The sequence below is a fragment of the Uloborus diversus genome, chromosome 9 (assembly GCF_026930045.1).
Source record: "Uloborus diversus isolate 005 chromosome 9, Udiv.v.3.1, whole genome shotgun sequence".
Lineage (NCBI taxonomy): Eukaryota > Metazoa > Arthropoda > Arachnida > Araneae > Uloboridae > Uloborus > Uloborus diversus.
In genome coordinates, this window is record NC_072739.1 from 40,111,474 (window position 1) to 40,133,063 (window position 21,590).

A 21,590-nucleotide genomic window follows, 5' to 3' on the forward strand; every position below is an offset into this window, starting at 1 on the left:
TGCAAGTTCTGCAGCATTTTTTAGCCCAGCATTTTTTAGTCCCTCTTTGAACCCCATAACTTATTTACTGCTTTTGTATCAACAGGTGTTCTCAAAAGCATACCTTTAAAAAACATACTCGTTGCCATCAATTTTGAAAATTTGTCTATTTCGTAGAAGGTTCATCCCCTCGATAAAATCAAGAAGAAGATTGTTCAAACTGTTGTTTTTCAAAAAAGATCTTTTACACAAAGCGATCAACTGTTTTACGTGCAAACAAAGATGAAACTGCCGAGGGGTGTTTTCTTATTCAAAACTGACAATGGTTAATTTATGTATTTTTGTACCCATTCCGATAGGATTCACTGTTTCAATATCATGAATGTTTGAAATTATTAGCGAATGGTTTTCTAACAACCTATTTCGTATACAGTACGTGCCATCACACCACACTCGCATTGTTTCATCTTAGCTTTTACAGGAGCGATTTACCCAGCAGAAAACTTGAGGTACACACTAAGTAATGCAGTAGACAATCCAAAAAAGGAACATAACATAAATATTTTTTACAAGGTGAATTCTTTCATTACGTTTTTAATTTTATTGCTAATAAACTGGGGTATGGGTATGATGAAATACCTCCTGTAATATTTTTCCGTTTGTGTGCCGAGTTAAATGTCTGTAATATTCAGTGACTTTTGGCAGTCTGTTAATCGCAGCCATATAAAATTTCATCTTTAGCGGAACTTTTCATTTTCAGGTTATCGAAAATTTGACTTAAAAGTGCGTCCACTTCCTCCACATCAGAATTTATACAATTTTGTGGTAAATTGATTTTTTTTTCTAGTCTTATAAAAGAAACGATGCTAAGCCAAAACCTTCATGTGCGCTTTCGTTTCCTACAAACGATAGGATTAAGTCCTCATCATGTGATGAGTAGAGTTTCTGGTCTAGTTAGCTTTCGACGTAACTAAAAGAATTATTCTTTTTGCACCGGTTGTTGAGTCTTTATAAGCAGTTTAACTATATGATTAGTATTCGCAATATTGACAGGTTGCAATAAAATGCGGATCGTTTCTGCAGAACCTAATAAAGTGCTTCATCAGTTCAGTTTCTGAATAAAGAGTAAGATCACACCTTTAACATGCTGAAGTATTTTCAGCCATGTTTCCCGGTAAAATGAAATGTCAATCAAATAATTACTTTACATGAAAAACCATTGCAGAGTACGTACCACAGAATTATAGACTCCCGAAGAGTAAGAATGCGAAAAACACCGTTAGAATATTCACTGATCTAATTTCGTAACTAATAATCTGAAAATAAACACCGTCAGTGTGCGTTAGTGTTGCCAAACTTCTTGCTGAAACTAGCCTGATTTCTGGTTACAACCAATCGAACTCTTGTCCTTGACTTAACACTGCTCATTCATCTGGCTACTATGCTGTATGATTATTGCTTGTAATTTAGCAGTTTTTCTAATTTATTTTAAGAAATAATGGTTAATTATTTATATTTTATTGTGTAAAATACTTTACTGTATTATTAATATAATATCAACCGCTAATAAGATCAAAGTGGAATGAGATCGATACAGTGATATAACTTAGCTCCAATAATTGAAAGACTTATAATAACCAGTAGATTGTACCATCGCCCTCGACGATGAAAGTACAATGAATATTCTTTGTAGGTTTTCAGTCAGATATCTAATTCGATGACACCAGAAAGAAAGGTAAAAATAATCAATCACGGGCACGGGTATTAAATACATTTAGAAAATTCACTTTAAATTTCAAAAGTATTTCCTTTTATCCTTAACTGCTCGCATATACCATGTACATTGTACACCTTCAACTTTGCACATCATTTCATCTTCTTCAGACAAGGTTCGTAAATTTAGAGATTTTTTGTAATTTTTTTGGAGCAAAAATGAAGCTATTTTCTTTAAACGAATTCCACAGCTTGAATTTGACCTGCAGAAAATTAAAGCGGAAAGCGTGAAACTACAAATTTCACAAACAACTCCGGAGTATATCGTAGGAATCATGCTTAACTATGTAGGTATGCGTACCATGCAAGTGTGAAAATAGGCACTTTTCAGGAAAGCCAAAACACTGAATATATTTTTTTTTTCACCTGACACGATTAATTATTTTTAATTTTGGTAGATAACTTTAAGTGTAAAACTATCGTTTGAAGTTATCATTTTTATCATTTGTAAAATTATTAATAATAATATTTTTAAAATATTCGCTACTTTACCAAAATGTAAATTTTTGATGAAGATACTATATACGTAGATATCGATATCTACGTAGCGAAAATGAAATTTTAGATAAAATAAGATAGTTTTAAATGAAGTTGCGTGGCAGGCATTTTTGATACAGTGAAACCCGAGTAAGTTGGCCACCTGCAGAGCACGACTTTAGTGGCCAACTTAGACAAGTGGTCAGCTTAAGGAGGTTGATGATATAGGATCCAGAACTAATATTGTACCTGCAAAAAATTTAAAAAAAAAACTTTTTTTTCCTTAAAAAACTATTATTGAAAATGCATACATCATAAAAAATACATTCACTCTTCTATTTCCGTGGTATCTAGTTCTGGAAGAGAATCAAGGATTGATTTTGAAATTTGAAGCTGCTAGTAATAAGACCTGTTGTACGCCCTGGGAGCTAGCCTTTGATTGCATTGTTGCACATAGGTTTTTTTCTTTCTTTCTTTTTTCCTTCTTCGATGTGCAAATTCGACCATCGTATGGCATAAAAGGTGCAAGAAGACTATCAGTGGGAGTAATATATTTTTTTCCTCGTTTCCTTTTTCGAATAAAAACAACGAAATCAATGTTATCAAAGTTAGTTTTTACAAAAATTGTACGCAATTCTGATTTCCGGTATTGAAACCACAAACACGATTTGAAACATAAATTTTCATCTATGTGACAGAGCGGTGGATGAACTCGCATCGTATGGCCGAGGTTCTGCGTTCGATTCCTACCGGTGTCCTGGGTTCTGTGTCGTTCTCGTGTTGTGAATTCTATTCTGACTTGTGCTATCTATGACGTAATGTACTCACACTGTGAAATACGGTAAAATGCTTGAGTTAATTTTTAAAAAATATTAATAAAATACTGTTTTTTTTTTAGATACATCACTTTGAGCTTGCAAGCCATAGGTGTCGCTATTGGTAACCTTTCTGGACTTCGTACTTTTCGAGTATTGAGAGCGTTAAAAACTGTATCTATTACTCCAGGTAACTTCTAAAGGATATGCTGCCTCTGGAACATTCAGTAAACTGCATAAACTAGTGATTTTAATGTGTAATTTACAAATTTGACTTTTAAAAATTAGTTTCCATTTACTTTAAAATCAGGATTTGAGCACCACCTTACTCAATGTTCTATTCTGAGAAAATACAGTAAACCTACGATAACTCGAAGTTTCGAAGGACCGACTAAAACCTTCGAGTTATGGGAAGTTCACACAGTTTTCTCAAGAGCTTGGGACCGAATGAAAACTTCGAGATAAATAAATATTCGAGTTATAAGTTACGTTAATGTTCCACCGGAACAGCGATATGTACCCCTCCCCCCTATATATATATTCATTAATAAACAATCAAAATAAGTTGAAAATTGCAAAAAGCAAGAACACGGAAACAACACCAAAATGAAAAAAGTGAACTTGGAACCGATACTTTCTCAAGTGAAAGGACCGTTCCCTAAGTTCACAAGGCCCTTTCTTTTTTAGCAAGAGGGAAGGTCCCAATAATTTACTACTCTCCCCGAGAGTCTTGGAGGAAAATTGAACATGAAAACATACCTGTGAGATCCCTTGGAGGAAAATTGAAAACGAAAACGTACCTATAAAATAAAGAACGAAAGAGTTTTCGAGTAAACCTTCAAAACGAAGCAACAATCAAAACGCAGACCTTTTAAAAAGAAATGACTTGCACATGCCAGGCAAAAATGCAGTTAAAAACATTTCAGTACACTTTAGTGTTTCTTTCATTTTTCTTTCAATTTCTTTATATTTAAAATGTTCTTATAATGTATCTCATGTTTTATATATATATATATATAGCATTTTAAAACACGACAGTATTTAGTTTGATAAAGGGAGAGAAAAGCAAATTTATTTTCCTACCAGCAAGAGATAGGTAATGTCATTCTTTTTAACGATCCTTCCATCACAGGATCGTTCAATGTTTTGACCTGTACACTAAACTCGTTCATTTAAAAAGTTACAGGTGATATTTCTGCGAAAGTTACTGACGTACACTAAAAATGTTTCATTCGTTTCGTTACATTCTTTTAAAGAAAACCAACTAGAACTGCCTACCTAACAATTTTAGAAAATATACCAATAGAAATGTAATTATATATGTAACATATTTTATTTAAGTGTGTATAAAGCAGTAGTTTATGTACCAAGCAGTTATAGTTCATTTTGTAAGGTTTTTTTTCTCGGTAATAGGGACGGTCAGAGACCTTTCCTTTATTCCAGAAGTCACAGGTTCGATTCCTGCATGATGCAAAAGTAAATGAGTAGGGTCTGGTGGGCGAAAGTGGTCAATGGGGTAAAGTGGTCATACGTCAAATAAATGGTTATAGCTTGGAAATTAATGTTCGAATGAATGTGAAAATTTTATTTTACAGTGGGGTAGTTATAAACTACATTTTGAATACGAAATTTCACAACTGGAAAAATTTTATTTGGTAAAATAAAATATTTTGTGTGAATATGAAAAATTTAAAAATCAAAACACCTCTTTTAACTTCCTTGTGAAATTTTGTTTGTTAGAATTATGAACAGATTGACTGCACAGGAAGCTTCCTACATATCTCAAGAGCTTTTACTCATTAGCAGTTAGCTGAATCTATTTTGGATAATTTTTTAGAACAGTTTAAGAGAGATGGGGTAAAGTGGTCATAATATTAGGCTTAAAACGAATACTGTTCTTCTAAAGTAACTTAATCTTTAAGTATGAGGCAGACATAAATTAAATATTAATTTTACTTAATGTGTATTGTTTTAACAGTAAACAGGGTTGAATATACGAGTATATGCGTATGCATACGCATATACTCGTGTAGGCACGTATATATACGTATTCACATAAATGCACCAATAAACGCATAGTATATGGGTATCTGCAAGTATTTTTATCAATAAAGATGTACATTCGACTACATACGTATATACCCGCTTATATTCGTATACATACGAACACTTATATACTCAGGTAGACACGTATATACGCGTACGTACTCGAAACTCGAGTAGACACTTACACACAAACGTATATATACATGTATACAGGTAGAGTTTAAACTCTTAGACAAATTCTTAAAAGGTCTAAGAGTGGAGGAGAAGAAAACATGTGGAGACAAACACAACGCTGACGCACTACATGCACGCAAAGCCAGAAACTGAGGGGTGCAAAATAGGTTACAAATTTATATTACACAAAGACAATTTTACACAACATTTTAGGTCTTGAGAAAGTTTTAAAGTGATTGATGAAATTTGTGGCCGGCTGCTGTAATACATGCGTCGCAATCACAAAGCACTCTCTGTTGCAAATATGAGACTTTTGAAAAAATTTCATCAATCGCTGTGCCTTTGGTGCGATGCGTGTATTAGAGCTACTACAGGCCGTAACTTTTAACATCTGCTCTAAATATTTCTTAAAAACTAAAATGTTGGGTAAAATCATCTTTGTGCTACAAATGGTGACCTGTTTTGCATCCATCAGTTTCTGGCTTAGTGTGCATGTAGCGCGTCAGCGACCATAAGATCATTATGATTCTTTGCTTTTTATCCTCCCCTCTCACACCCTTTTCATTTTTGCTCAAGAGCTTAGATTTACTCTGTAAGCATACATGTACATTAGGGGATATACCCGCGTATATATACATGTACAGATATACACGTAAATGTACGTATATACGTCTATACTGCTACATAATCGTGTTTACAAGTAAACATACGTATATACTCGTTGCTTCCATATGTATGTACGTGAGTACGCATATAAACACGCGCTGGATGTATCCACGAAATAACTCGTATGTATCCGGATATGTATGTATGTACACTTACTTATGCATTATACGTTTACTATACAAGTATACTGTAGGTAATCATGTATGCATGCTTATATACACGTGTGTAGACGTACATACTTGAGTAGGCACGTGCATGCATGTATCTGATGTATACATGTATCTACTCATATATGAATGTGTATTCTCATGTTTATACGACACGTATATACTCGTGTATACCCGCATATACTCGTGCATATACTTGTAACTATAAAATTAACCGAAATATACAAATATTAGGGTTGTTTATACTGGTTTTGCATCTATTTTTAACTATGACCACTTTACCCCACGCTATGACCATTTTCCCCCACCCCATGGGGTAAAGTGGTCCTAAATACAGAGGGAAAAGAAAGTGTTATAAAACTACTCAAATCAATATTTATTTTCCTAAACATCAATGTACCGTGTTCTTTAATAATACAATGTAAAATAAAAACAAAAAAAGTTAAAGTGTTTAAAGAATTTATTGTATTTATTATCCACCTAAGTTGAAAACCTGCGATTTTATGACCACTTTACCCCACCAGACCCTAAACTTTATTTAATAAAATTGACGTCGCGTCGCAAAATTTACGAAATTGATCTTTTAAAAAAATTAAATAAAAAAAAAACGCCGAATAATTTTATATAGAACATTTTAAATGGGGGGTGGGGGATCTGAATATGTTAAGTGTTTGCAATACCAAAAGACATTTTTAAAAAATAATTAAGAAATTAAATGAGACAGAGAGTACTATGTATAATAACTATTATCATTCAGAAGTACAATCATTCACTTTTTAGGCGATCGTACTCTACTGTTCATTTTAAGGAATCGGTCTTTAAGACTCGTCCATTCATAAACGACATATCACTAGCAGCTAATCCAAAAATTCATTTATCTCTCTTCTTATTTGATGAATAAAATGAACACATTGCTATAAAAGCGTGCAAATTAGTATCACATGACACGAAGTGACAAATTGGGGCTTCTCAAAAATCGCTTCTTTTTCTTCCATATTTGCCGATGTTCAGTACCTCCTTCAATCTATTAGCTCATGATACGACACAGCGACCTCTGGCTGCTGATTCACGAGTCATTTATCATGGATTTCGATCTTTTTATGTTTTGCCCTTTCCCTCCACTTAGTGATCGTGCTCTAAAATTAAGCTCTCAAATGTGGGTCATTACAATCGCGTGTTGAGCAGATGAATCGGGCTAATGTAAAAGTCAAATTACAAGGGAATAGAAATTTATTATACTGTATCATCATAGCAAATCCATTGCACTTATTCATTTTGATTACATCACTTTTCATATTGGAGACTGTTTTTGATTTGAAGTTTTAGTAGTGTGCTTTCTTCCTTCCTTCCGTCTTATTTTTTACAAATATTTCTCTACTTTTAAGAAATTATTATTTTTTTTATCCATTAGTTTTTCATTGTACTTAGTCTTTGGTGGTTGCCGTAGCTCCAAGCTTTTAAATCGTTGCCAAAAACAGAAATGAATACTAATTATTATAAAGTTACATGTTAGTAAAATTAATATTTTTTTTTCTTAAGTGACGACATAGCGCGACCAATAAGTTACGACATCTGTTAGAAAGCAATTTTTATTATTGAAATTAACATTTTTAATGAGTCAACACGAGAGTGTACTGACCAAATTATGTAGAACCACTGACTTACTCCGAAAGTCTAATGAACGACGCTTTTTTTGTCACTGTCGCAGCGGATGTGAAATGAATCAATGAATCAACCATTAGGACAACACCAGGGGGGTGAATCCAGCTTCTGGCTTTGGAGAGGGTCATTGGTAAAATTTGAGCACGAATCGGAAGGACCCCCTCTTTCCAATGGGAGCAGGCCATAAATGATGTCACACTGTTTTTCTACAAATTTCACTTCCCTCCGCCTTTGACAAAGTGTCACACCTCACCTTACCCTCTCCTCTCATCACATATCACGAGGTTCTTTATAAGCATATTGTTAGACAAAAAAAGTGTCAGTTACTTGTCGCAAACTGCCACGATTTCAAACTCCTCCCCCCCCCCTTTAGAGTGTAACATCATTTGAACGTTCCTAAATGTAATAAAATCATTCCATGTCAAGTGGTCCAAAGTTTTTCCTTTCACATTTTTGTATTTCTTTGAAATTTGGCTCGTCCATTGTACTCTTTGAGGTAATCAAAAGTCCAAATTTTTATATTTTTATCTATTTTTTTTATTTATGAGACTTAAAAGCATTTTCAAGTACATTAAGTGCTGTTTAATATGGTATGCAACATGACTAATTTTATAAAAATTTTCATTTTTAAAAAATTAAATTTCAATAACTCAGAAAACGTATAATGATTTTTTTTTTTTTATTCTCAAAAATTTTTGTGTATTTTATCTTCGTTCGTGCAAAATTTCAAGTTAAGATCTCAATGGGATTCATATTTTTATGAATTTTTTAATAAAAACTTGACTTAAAAAATAATGATGTTTTTCAGATTTTAATTAGTTAAATATGGGGTTTTCTTACTAGTGATGGTCAAGTAAGTAGTTCTGAAATATGACTATGCTTGAAACGAGCAGACATGAACTTTTTTTCTTCTTCTGAAGCAAACTGATGATGATAGGGACATACACTTGTAGGTGTGTACAAAATGAAAATTTAGAATCATGGCTTGTAAACTACACAATATGAAAGTTCTGTTTACTGCAAACCTGCATGTATTGACATCCAATTTAGTTTGTGATAAAAAAAAAACTTTAATTTTATGTTCAATAATTGTAGAAGTTGTATTCATAATACAATTCCAGTGTAAGTTAAAGATCTGGACAATAGTAGAACCGGGAGAAAGTGGAGTAAGGTAAAGGAAGAAATATGTAGAACAAAGGATAGAAAAAGTTAATGTTTTCTGTGACTGTGTAGAAAGTTGAAATATTTCATGGAACTGTTAACAAACTGGAACATGGAACTGTTGAATAATTATTTCCATAACCAGATGAAAGAATTTAAAGCTTTTTAAATTTTAAGCTTCACCTTGGAGCTTATGTGCTGATTAAAGTTTTTAGAGTTACCCAAATAAAGCACAGATATGTTGGATTCAGTCAAAAGTATGATGCTGTATATGGAATGCTTAAGGTTGCTGCTTTAGAAGAGCAACATGTGAAACTGGCTAGTTGTTTCGATTAATGGAGGATGTCACTTCATGTGTAGAATTCGATTAAATTATAAGTATTTTGTCCAATCCCCAACTTATAATTAAAAAAAGGCAACTGAGTTTATCATCGTTCTACATTTCCCAATTGATATTGTTATACATGCTTTTTTCACATCTTAACAAAGTCGAACCATATGGGTCGTGAGTGTTACCGTATATTATGAGTTTTACCAAGTAAACAAATTCTAGAATACAATTTAAAAAACAAAAGAAACTTATAATAATTCAATTAACATTTTTAGCTTACTTAAAAGCAATGTACCTTCATAACAATATTAGTTTAAAATATTTTTTCCAATTCATTTATAATTACGACAGGCAGTAAAAATATGATACTTGGTAACACTCATGACGATGAATATTGTGTATTTTTATTAAAAACATTTTCAATTTTTTTTTTTAATGGGATATAGTGAAGGGACAACTTTATTCTTAAAATGTATGATTTTTGTAAAATTAAAAACTTAAGTACTACATAGAAATATTGTCACGTTGTCATTCATGAAATTGAAGGTTAAAATTTTACTTTTATATTAAAATATCCGTATAAAAAATTAAGCTCAAATACGATTGAATCCTTAAAAATAAAGTATTACAAGGAACGTTTCCAGAAAAAAATAAAACAGTTGATATTTATGTTTGAAACTTTTCAAATGTTGTTTTGGCAAAAATTTTGAAAATCACCCATACACAAAATTTTTCGAGAATTTTTTTTAAAAAATTTATTATACGTTTTCTGAGAAATTTAACTTTCAAATTTAAATTTCTTTTTTTTAAATGAAATTTTTTATAAAATTAGTCATGTTGCATATCCTATTCAACAGCAACTAATGTACTTTAAAATGCTTTTTACAAAATCTTTCTATCTATATTTGGTGCTGAGTTATCGTCCATTTTATGTTCAAGCATCCATCAAAAAAGAGGGTTTTTTAAAAAATCAGTCTCATAAATAAAAAAAAAATAAAAGAGATAAAAAATCTAAAAATTTGCACTTTTAATAACCTCGAAGAGTACAATCGATGAGCCGAATTTCAAAGAAATACAAAAAGGTAAGGGAAAAAATTTCTCAAATTGTGGATCATTTGTTATGGAATGATTCAATAAACTGCAGTTTTAGAAATGTTATTACCCCCATGACCCATCCCGTCGATACCCGCTTGATCAATGCTGATATTTTGTATGAATAACTGTTCTATTAGCGATGACATCCTCAAGGAAAACGAGCGAGGTCATAAAAAAATTCGCATACTGTAATTCTTAAGTAAGAATGAAATAGCTTTGTCTTTTCCTAAGTTCTTTTGAAGAATAAAAAATACTTTTAGGTCTTAAAACCATAGTGAATGCCATGCTACATTCTCTGGGTATGTTGGCTGAAGTGATGACGTTAACAGTTTTTTGCCTTATGGTTTTTGCCCTTTTAGCTCTTCAGGTAAGTGTGTTGGTTTTGTGTTCAGAAAATTCTCTATTTTAATGGATTTGTACTTCAGAAAAATAACTTTTCATATTTCATGATTTTTTTTTTCTTTTGCATTCATAAAACGAACTCTTTTTTGTCATAATGACGATAATGTGGCCTTTTGAGCCGCTTTACCTGTCCCCCCAATTTTCGAAAATATTGCTTCAAAAACATTTTTACAATCACACATATTTAAAAAATAATAATAATCAAGATTAATTTTTTACCAGTTAAAAGTGATAGAGGGGCTACAAGGGTTAGTCTTTTTTTTACTAGAAGCTATTTTAAATATTTACATGATTGAAACTTCAAAACGCAGCGAGATTGTTAATTATTCCAACATATTTTGTAAAAAACGATTAGAAGCCGCTACTCCAAAATATTTAAAGTCATTTGAATATATGAACATTTTGACCACTTACCCCACCAAGGTGCATGTGTTACACTATATGGGGTTACGTGAAATATATGTAAGTGAGAAAATGAATCTTACACATTTTCTATTTTTATTCCATTACAATTTTACAAATTCTCAACCGCGTTAAAAAACAAAAAAATTGTTGGCTTTGCAGATTTACTTCGTTTATGACTTATTTTGATAAACTATCATCATCATCATAATCATTGTCCGAGTTACAATTTTTGCAAACATATAATTTATGAAGCTTAGTACATCGGTCATGAGTCGTCACAATTACGATATTGAAGCCATTTAGTTGGTTTTCTGAATTCTGAGTACGGTTCAGCGTACTCATTGCAGCACCAATCTTCATCATCGTCATCCGAAAACACCTTTTTGGGCTCACCTTTTTGCACTTTTTTTGCATTTGTGATTGCACATTTCTTTTCTGTTAGAGACAATGTCCTTTAGTTAGATTTTCGTTTCTCTGCTTCGGCTTATAAAGCATTTTTTACAGGTGCATCTGTTAAAATGGCGCTGACCTATGGTTTCCGCTTGCAGACCATTTTCACTTCTACACTGTCTGCAGCTTTGGAAAATGACCTACTTTCGATTAAGAAATTACATATTTTTTACTATTATTATTTATTCAACCATAGCATATTACAATAAATTAAGTCATACAGTGAAAGAGATCAGAATTATTATTACTACTATCGTCACCCAGCTACAGTATTTTACCTCAATTAAATCATGCAATAAAACAGATCAGAAACACTACTTACCACAACTAGCATTTTTCATTTTACTGCAGAATCTTTGTAGTGTCATGAAACTTATTTCATTGTTATGAAATTTATTTCATACTAGCTGCGTTGTCCGGCTTTGCACGGTCTACCTTGAAAATAAAAGTTGTGTCAATTGACGTATGTTCAACAATGAGACTTCAATTAGAGAGAAAAAATACTGTAAAACTTCCCTTCAAAATAATCACTCTTAAAGAAAGAAAACGGCAAATATAAAATTCCCAAATAAATAAAACTCAACCTTCTTTATTATCATTTGCTGGCAGTACAAAAAAAGAGAGAGAGAGAAGATAAATCACCGAATAATAATCAAAAGGGGAAATAATTACCTCAAAACATAAAACAAAATTTTATTTAGTCACAGTCAAAAAAAAATGGCAAACTTCCGAATGGTTTTCACGCTAATTTAAAATGAAATCGCGCAAACGATAGTTTGCCCACATACAATTGCTCTTCCATTAGGCTTAATAATGCTTTTAAATTTTTTTCCTGGTGGTTTTACAGCCTTGGTTTTCTTGGAAATTCGTAGGAACTAATTCAAGTTCAGGGGTATTTTTCGCGGCCTTTCGAATGACGCTAAATTTAACTGATCGCAAAACTATTTCGGGTAGAAAGAGCCATTTTATGCCATTTTCGGGCCCTAAAATTAAAATTCGAACAGTTTGATTCTTTTTTGCCTTTCGAAAACTTCCCTACGTTCCTTCTCGGGTGCCCAAGTACTTCCCTGCCAATTTTGGTCCATATCCGACGAAAACTGGATTTGTATAGGGAACATACATATATTAAACACACATATATTTACACACGCATATATATATATATATATATATATATATATATATATATATATATATATATATATATATATATATATATATATATACATACACTCATATTCTTCGTTTTATTTACATAGATTTATTGACTGCCTTTCGTAATGAGCTTCCTGCCATTACTTCTTTAGCTGCCTCCATGTATGTTTCTTTAGGTGTTTTGCCCGTGGCCGTCTTATTTTTATAGTCCCTCGCCATATCACCTTTAAAAACAAAACGGAATATTAAATTACAACTTGCATGGAGCAAGTTGTTACATGTAACAACTAACCCCAATAAAGCTGTAACAACTTGCCTCAAATGACTCCACTTCAAATCTTGGCACATTTTTCTGATATTTGTGTATCTTTGTACAACACTTTTAAATATGTTCGCACTTGCCTGATCATGTAGGCTTTCACGTGATATAGAAGCGGCTTCGTCACAAATAGAAAAATATCAGCGGAAAGAACGACTATTTCCACACTCACACAACCATTTTCCTTGAGTTGAACCGTATCTCTCTGCTACTGACAGCAAGCACTCCAGTGACCGTCAGGGAATGCAGATGGGTGAGTGCCATCATCTAATGCAAGGAAAGTCGGTTTCTACCGGCGATTAATTTTAAATTCGAATGTAACAACTTACCCCTACTATCAAATACCATAATAATTATTTGTGATGTTATGATTCTGGTTGGTTGTAGCCTGAATTAAGAACGTATAGGATCAAATGTCGGAAAGGGAAACAGAGTTTAATTGTTTCAACTTTAAATCCTTCCCTTCGTTTCGTAGAGTCGAGACATAAAATTTAGGGCTTTGTGTCCATGAGTACACTCTCCGAGAGTAACTGGGTTTGAAAACTTTGACTTTATGACTTTGTTAGCGAATAATTCATGTTTTATTTTTTTCTCTTGACCTACGTATAGCTTATCTATGGTTTTTGCGCCAAAAAAGAAAAAAAAAGCCATAAATCCAACCAACATTTTACTAAAACAAGTTTCCTTTTACTCCGCATACTATGGGATAAAAGGAAACACTCGGATCACAGGAAACCTTATGGGGAAACTTTATTTCCCCATGAGGTTTATGTAGATAATCGCGCTAGATGCAATCAGTTTAAAAGCTCCAGTAGTTCAACACCAACAAAGTCAGTCTTCGGTACTTGGGTCGCATGTGATCCGCTGAATCCTCCAAATGTTGTCTGAAATCATTTAACCAGAAAAATCATGGAAAAAAATCAAATTATACGCTGAACTTTTGTAAAATGGATACAAAAGTGTCAAATTTGCATCAAAATTTTATCTTCCAGAAAATAGGGAGAACGAAACCTTTAGTTGTTTCCTTTTAAACTAGAGTAAAATATTTATGTACATGGCAACAACTAAATTGGACATTAAAAGTAGCTAGGAACGTGAAACACATTAATGTTTTTAGTAACCTTCCACACAAATAAAACTAGTTGAAACCATTTACTTATTTGTAGACTTGATGGAGAATACTTTAAAGTTAAGCTAGGAGAGTTTTCGCACCATTCAACAGAATAGTAAGAAAATATTCTGGTTATCAATGTTTTGCTAAACGTTTCAGGTACTATTGTAACATCATTTTGTTAATCATGCATTTTTGTTGCTATTTTGCTGTTACACGTTAATGCAATGCAACAGTTATAACTAAAACATAAGGGTGCTTTTGCGCAGTCTGTACTTATAGGGTCGGATGGATTGCGCAAACACAAAGACAGAAGTTACAGCTATTCCCCAAAACAGAAAAAAAAAAGTTATCTCCAAAGGATCTCGTTCTTCCTCGAAGAACGTTCTCTCGTTCGAATTAAAGTTATCTCGATCTTCACTATTTCTACACTAATTAAGTACGAAATTTTGACTACGAATCCGTTTTGTGATCATGATTTTTCATGAAGGATCCATTTTTGTGGTTGCGAATTTTGAAGGGTACTTATTCTGGAGGCAAAAAATAACTCGGAATAAGAGTACTGACCAAAATATTTCTACCCATATGACCCTTTCATTATTGAGACAATACCAATATTAGTAACGTTACATGTTTTAAGAAACACTCAGTAAAATGTTATCGGATCTCTAATATTAGGAGAGAAAACGACGAAGCAATTATCTTTCCTGTACTGACCTGCTGTAACAGCCGTCTACCTTTCTCGAAATCGATATTTACCTCATTACATTCATTCGAATGCTTGACTATGCATAATAAACCTCTGAAACAAGATCTCCGTGCCCTTTCGAACGAATTATTCTCCCCTGATAATAAGCGAAACCGATTGTAACTCATTATCATACCTACTTAAGCACTTGGTGATAATTGACTTTTCCATCCTTTATTCAAGGCTAACTTCTTTTGGTTCTTCATTTTTTCCGATTTGAAATGCATGCTTTAATCATGACTCCTATTTCAAACATGCAGTCATGCACGTCAAATACTTTATCATATTCTATCTCAATTCTAGATTGCGTTGGAATATACAGGGTGACTAGAAATAACTTGGACACACATAATACGTTTTAATTTTATTGCCGATGAAAATATTACGATCAAATTTCAAAATAAATATGAACAGATTATTTCGTCTAATATATTTACAAATTTTCAAGGTTGCTTCCTTTAGTCTTAAACAGAGCTTTGAACGGGTCATAAAATTTTCAGCTCTGTGCCGCAACTCAGTTACGGATATTTTATCCCATTCCTTGCAAAAGGATATCTTTAGGGATGCCAAAGTTTTATCCTGTTTGGCACTCACCCTTGTCTCCAAGATAAACCAAACAGAATAATCCATTGGGTTCAAATCTAGGGAATACGGTAGCTATTCTTGAGCTCCAATGAACCCTGGAAAATGCGTTTTGCACCAATCTTGAATAGCTTAAGCTCTGTGTGCAAATACGGAATCCTGTTGGAAAGTCCATGTTTTATTTCCAAAGAAATTTTGCGACCAAGGTAAGATAAAATCGTTCTAAACGACTTTGCGATATGTTTCGTGATTGATCTTTATTCCTTGATCAACAAAAATAAAAGGTATTTTCCTACTAGCACATATCGCATTCCAAACCATTACAGATTAAGGTCATTGACGTCGTTTAACAATGCAAGAAGGTATAGGAGGCAAGGATGTATGCTGAACTCCATAAAGCTTTGCCATCTCTAAAGAAATCCTTATGCAAGGAATGGGATAAAATAGTAGTAAGTGAGTTGCGGCCCGTAGCCAAAAATTTTGTGACACGTTTACAGCTTTGTATTAAGGCTAGCCATTTTGAAAATTTATAAATATATTAGAATAAATAATGTATTCATACTTATTTTTAAGTTTGGTCGTAATATTTTCATTGTATTAAAATTATAATGTAACATAAGTGACCAAGTTATTTCTTGTCACCCTGTAATATATCATTTGAAGTGTAGAATTTCACCTGTCCGAAAACAGTTAAGGGTGCTTTGATGGGAAAAGTTGAAGTTGGAGTATTTATTACCCATTTGCACTTGGAAAGATGTCAACAAGTTTGTATCACAAAATGGACAACTACAAGCGATACTGATGGTAGGGTAAATATACAGAGTGTTTCAAAAAATGTATTCAATAACGAGAAAAACATTATTTATGAACATAGAGTAATGGAACAGCTTCAAATGCAGAAGACAAATGTAATTGAAGAATCATGCTCGCAATTGTTCGATTTGATGACTATTATTCTCCCGACAAGGCTGATAACGTGCACCAAGGGATTTGCTAACATCACGAAGCAGATCATTAGGAATATCGCTACATAGTCTTTCAATTTCCAATTTCAATGCATCAACTGTTCTTGTTTGACGCGATAAACTTTATCTTTGAGCCATCCCCGCAAAAAGAAGTCCATGGGAGTTCTAAGGAAAGCAAAGGTTGTTCAATGGTACCAGTTCGTCCAATTCATGTCGTCATCAACAAACATCTCTGAAATTTGTGGACCAACTAACTCCTGAAGCAAGTTGATGTAACTCTCACCAGTGACACTTCGTTAAAGAAAAAAAAGTTTGTATAATGCCCAATGTGCATGTCCCACACCACAGTTACTTCTGGTGAGTTTACATAGTGCTCAAATGTTGTATGAGAATTTGCAGGACCCAAGTACGTGCAACTATTGGAATCATTTAATTTAAAGGATGTTTCATCGGTCCACTCAATTTTGTGTGGAAACCCTGTATCTTCTGCACATTTTGCCAGGTACCATTGGCAGAATTGAACTTTCCAGTCAGGATAGTCTTTGTTGAGATTATAGAGTAGTGTTGGAATGTAGCATTTCCAGTGCAGACGCTTCATGATGTAATAGGCGCTATCTTTTGAGACGTGGGTTTTTCGAACAATTTGTCGAAGAAATTTCTTCAGTGACCGAAGGAGTGTTTTTTACGGCGATTCTTCTCTTTCAGGGCTTGTAGATGCCCGTAGTCGTCTCAAGCGTTTCTTTTGACCTTCTGGGCGGCTCCACCTGCTTCAAATTTCTCTCTGATGCGAGTTATGGTCCGGCGCATTGTTTGCAGTTTTTTGAACATTTCACGTTCAACTTCTTCTCGACCAAACTAATTTTTTTACTGCCATACTGTGATTGATTAATTACACTTGCAGTACAAAAAAGGCAGCATGTTAGTCACACTTAAAATGTGAGTACATTTTTTTAGACAACCTTATATATATATGTGTGTGTGTGTGATCCAACATCATAAAAGCGTTGAATAGTAAAGTAGCGCATTTAATACCCAAAACTGACCATACAGGAACAGCACAAATACAAATTAACGTCAGATCTCGGGTTCCTATGAAGCGCATCATAAAAAAAACCACCTCGTTCTGTATAAGCACACACCGCGTTCTCACTATGCTCATCTTACTCACTCTCTCAGTTCCTTTTCCGCAACATTTACAGTTTACTTCAGGGAGCCATGCACCACATACATACACACTTATGTAGATCAAGTGCAGAATCATATCTATATTTTTATACATTCGCACCCGTGGTGACTAAGAGTTTTGTACGATTGTTTTCTTCTAGTTGTACGTTGGTGTTCTGCGACACAAGTGTATATTCAATGTACCTTTTCAAAATGTATCGCACGCCACTTATGCCTTACACGTGAACAATCGGTCATCCTGGTTATTGGACAGCGACGGACAGCCGGCTGTTTGTGGGAATAGGACTGGAACAAGGTGATTAATTTCTCTATGGTTGCTAAATTTTTATACATTAAATTTTGAAAAATAATTTTGAAAATATTGTGCATTGTATTATTAAAAAACGCGCACTCACACACTTAGTTTTTTCAATCACACGATGAGTAATATGTGGGCTTTTTTTGGGAGGGGGGAGTTAATAACATAAGTAATATTAAACACTGCTATGAATAATCGCTCTGTTAGAAAAGTTTTATTTCTACAGTAGACCCACATATTTTGCGCTGATTTATTTTACGTGGATGCGGCATAGAAACAGATAAAAATTTCCCCTTTCTCAAGATCCACTTTATGAGATGGCGGACAACCGACGTCGATGACACGCAACCAAAAGCTTTCACATTGAACATTTTTGAGCTATTCCTTGACGATGGCAAATGATCTTTCTGATTTCTTGGTGAATGAAGACCCCATCATGGAAATGACGCGAGAGATCATGGATGCTTCAATGCGCCTCAAAGAACTGCAGAAAAATAGTTACTGACTGCCAGAACAACATCATAAACACTAAGTAAATTCTGTTTTTTTTTTTTTTTTTTTCATGTATCGGAATAAGTACACATTAAACTTATTATATGTCGCTCATGGGTTGCAATAATGAATCTACTCATAAAACATTATAAAGAACAGGTGTAAATAAGTAAATACAGTTTTCAGCAGCAATACTACCACAACTCATAATTAAGCCGTAAGATGTCAGAAGTAAAATGCCTTTCTTATGCATTTTCCTTAGCAATAAAAACTTAAAACCTACTTATCTCGAAACATAATTTTTTGAGTTTTGCCGCTATTGCGTACACAGATTACAGGAAAGGGAAGGAACAACTCCGATTCTGAAAAGGTGTTTTCGCAGGCTGTCATGACCGGTGGCAAGGCGGAATTCCGCAACTGCTCTGCGTCTTGGGCCATTATGCAACATTAGAACAGCATCTCGCCAGTTTTTATGGAGTACACGGGTATTAAGTTCGTCTCGTGCACGGGCCGTAACTGCATCCTTAACAAGTTTTTTAATACCTCAGAAAGGCATTGGGGGGGGGGGGGGGGGGGAATACTCTGTGTGACCAAAGCATCCTCTTTGGCCTGGTAATCTGTAATCTCTTTACCAGGTACTCCGCAGTGGACAGGAACCCACTGGAGGACTATAGATTTCTTGAGAGTAGCTAGATTCCGAAGGTGATGACGATAATTTAGGATGTTATTTGTCAAGGGGTGGTTATGGGATACAATAGCCATTAGGGCAGCTCTAGAATCGGAGAGTACTACTGCTCTAGAGGGCAATGAAGCCGAGCCAAGGCTGTAGAGATCGCAGCAACCTCTCCGTCAAAAGTCTTACCTCGTCCCACAGGGACATAAAATGAGAACAGCTCGGAGTAAACTCCGGCTCCTGCGTTTTCGCTATTAGGCAGAAGGGACCCATCGGTGTAAATCTGTAACCACTCAGGTTCGGGGAAGCAAGTGCCAACACTTCAAAGGCCAGGGCTCTAAGTATGGAAGGGTCCATATTGTTTTTTAAAACGCTTTGACAGAGACCGAGATTAATTTGAACTGGTACTAAAACTGTTGGGTTCTGCAATGGAATAAAGCACTCTGGTTCGAAGCTTAAATGTGATGCGTCTTTTAGCCGCAAAACTCCCTGATAGAAGCCCATCTGGGTCTTTAGTTTTCTAAGGCTTTTTCTTGAACTAAAGCTCCCATGGACCCATCACCAGTCAACAGAAGCATGGCGTCAATGGGGGTGGTTTTCACTGCCCCTGAAACAATCCGCAAGCATTAATTCTAGACCCCTTCTAAAGAGGCGAACACTCTCATCCCCGCCACAGCAAGCGGTTCACAACAGTAAGTCATTATAAGACGTATAAACTTGTGAGAAGTCTGAAGCAAGGTCTTACGAATACAGAACCATCTTGCCAAAGCAAGGCGCTTAAGGGCACTTATTCTTTTTGTGGCGCGATTGATAATGTCCTCAACATGGGGTTTCCATGTCAGTTTACGATCAAACGTCACTCCCAGGTATTTGAAGTTGTCACAAGTGGGGATCAAGGTATTCTTATACAACAGTTGTAGGTCCAATTAGTTTAATTGTTACTATTTTTTTTTTTTTTTAACTGGACCTATAAACTATAAAGTTTTCTGTTATTCTTAAATTCCAGGTTTTTAACACCTTACGTGAAATAACATTTTCATTTACAGTGAGCAAATAAGGAACGTCTTAATTACAATTACTCAAGTATTCATATCCTCATATATATATATATATATATATATATATATATATATATATATATATAATAACGAATTCACTGCTCGAGAAACGCTGACGTCACCAACAGTGAAACTTGCGCCACGGCATGATAATTTGATTATATTTTTTGATAATGTTTGACATGCAGGGAAATGCTTTATTTTGACAAGGCTGAACTGGGTCCGGTAACTTAACTGTTTTACTGGTAAGACTATCATTTTAGGTGAGTGAAGAAACAAAATAGTGCTCAACAAAGAACGCAATCTGAGAGTTTTGAGTTAATCCACTGGAGTAAGGGTTAAAATTTCAACTAGAAAAATAACAACAAACGCGCAATTGCTTCGTTTAAATGTGGAAACAATTTTCACCCGTCATACCATGACAGGCGATTTTTTAGTTTTGAAATAAACATTTATGGTTGAATAGTTGTTCTTGAATTATGTTCTTCATGTAGACACTGTCCAGAAAACTACACTTGCCTTCCTGGAATTGATGAAAACCCAAACTTCGGCTACACCAACTTTGATTCTTACGGATGGGCTTTGCTCACTACTTTTCAACTCATCACTCTTGACTTTTGGGAAGACGTGTATAACAAAGTAAGGTTCATTTTTTTTTCATTTTACTTGAGATACAATAGTCGCTTTTTTTATCTTTCAGTTAGGTATAGATTCTCAATTAAAAAAAACTTTAAAATGTAACTTTTTGCTCGGATCCATCTTCACGCATCAAAAAACCTATTAGAGTATCTTTGGAACTTAAAACTATTCGCCAAAACACATAAAAAGATTAACATTATCTTCAAAACTCAAAGTAATCCTTCAACTGTATAGTTTATCGCTTAAGGCGCCAAAGTAATCATGGTACCGTAGCCCTGACCTTTAGCAAGTGAAGCGGGTTTTTTTCTGCAATGCAAAATGTTTCGCCAAATGAACAATACTATAAGAAAAACGTTATAAAGAACAATCACAATTGAATAATGCGACAAATCAAATCATCTTCAACTATAAGAACAAAAACAAAGTTGAAGAAATAAGGAAGCAAACCCCAATAGAAAAATCCTAAAAAAACAAATTATGTACCTGAATATCGGGAAAAAAAAACGCATTCAGAATTCAGTTCGCTGACCACAAGAGTCCCACAATAGCGTAGCCGACCACGCGTCTGAGGCGCGTGGCATGGTTCCTCGCAGGAATCGACACTGTCGGTCAGCACCCTCTCGATGAGTTTACTTACCCCGCCATCTATTAGGAATTCATAGAACTAAGCAATTAATTAAACATTTAATTTGCAATTACAAATGTTTCGGTCAATCATATTTTTTTTAAAAATATATAGCCTATAGCCTTCTTTAGTAAATA

The 21,590-nt window shown here is 34.1% G+C and overlaps 1 protein-coding gene across 1 annotated transcript in view; it reads left to right on the top strand.

Moving 5' to 3' along the window:
* The window catches only part of LOC129230170 (sodium channel protein 60E-like), a 205,024-nt gene that overhangs the window by 108,206 nt on the left and 75,228 nt on the right, over window positions 1–21,590 (top strand). Inside the window, exons 6-8 of the mRNA XM_054864572.1 lie at window positions 10,607–10,713; window positions 17,809–17,963; window positions 20,684–20,828. Of these exons, the coding sequence (XP_054720547.1) occupies window positions 10,607–10,713; window positions 17,809–17,963; window positions 20,684–20,828 (407 nt within the window). The remainder of the gene's footprint in view (window positions 1–10,606; window positions 10,714–17,808; window positions 17,964–20,683; window positions 20,829–21,590) is intronic.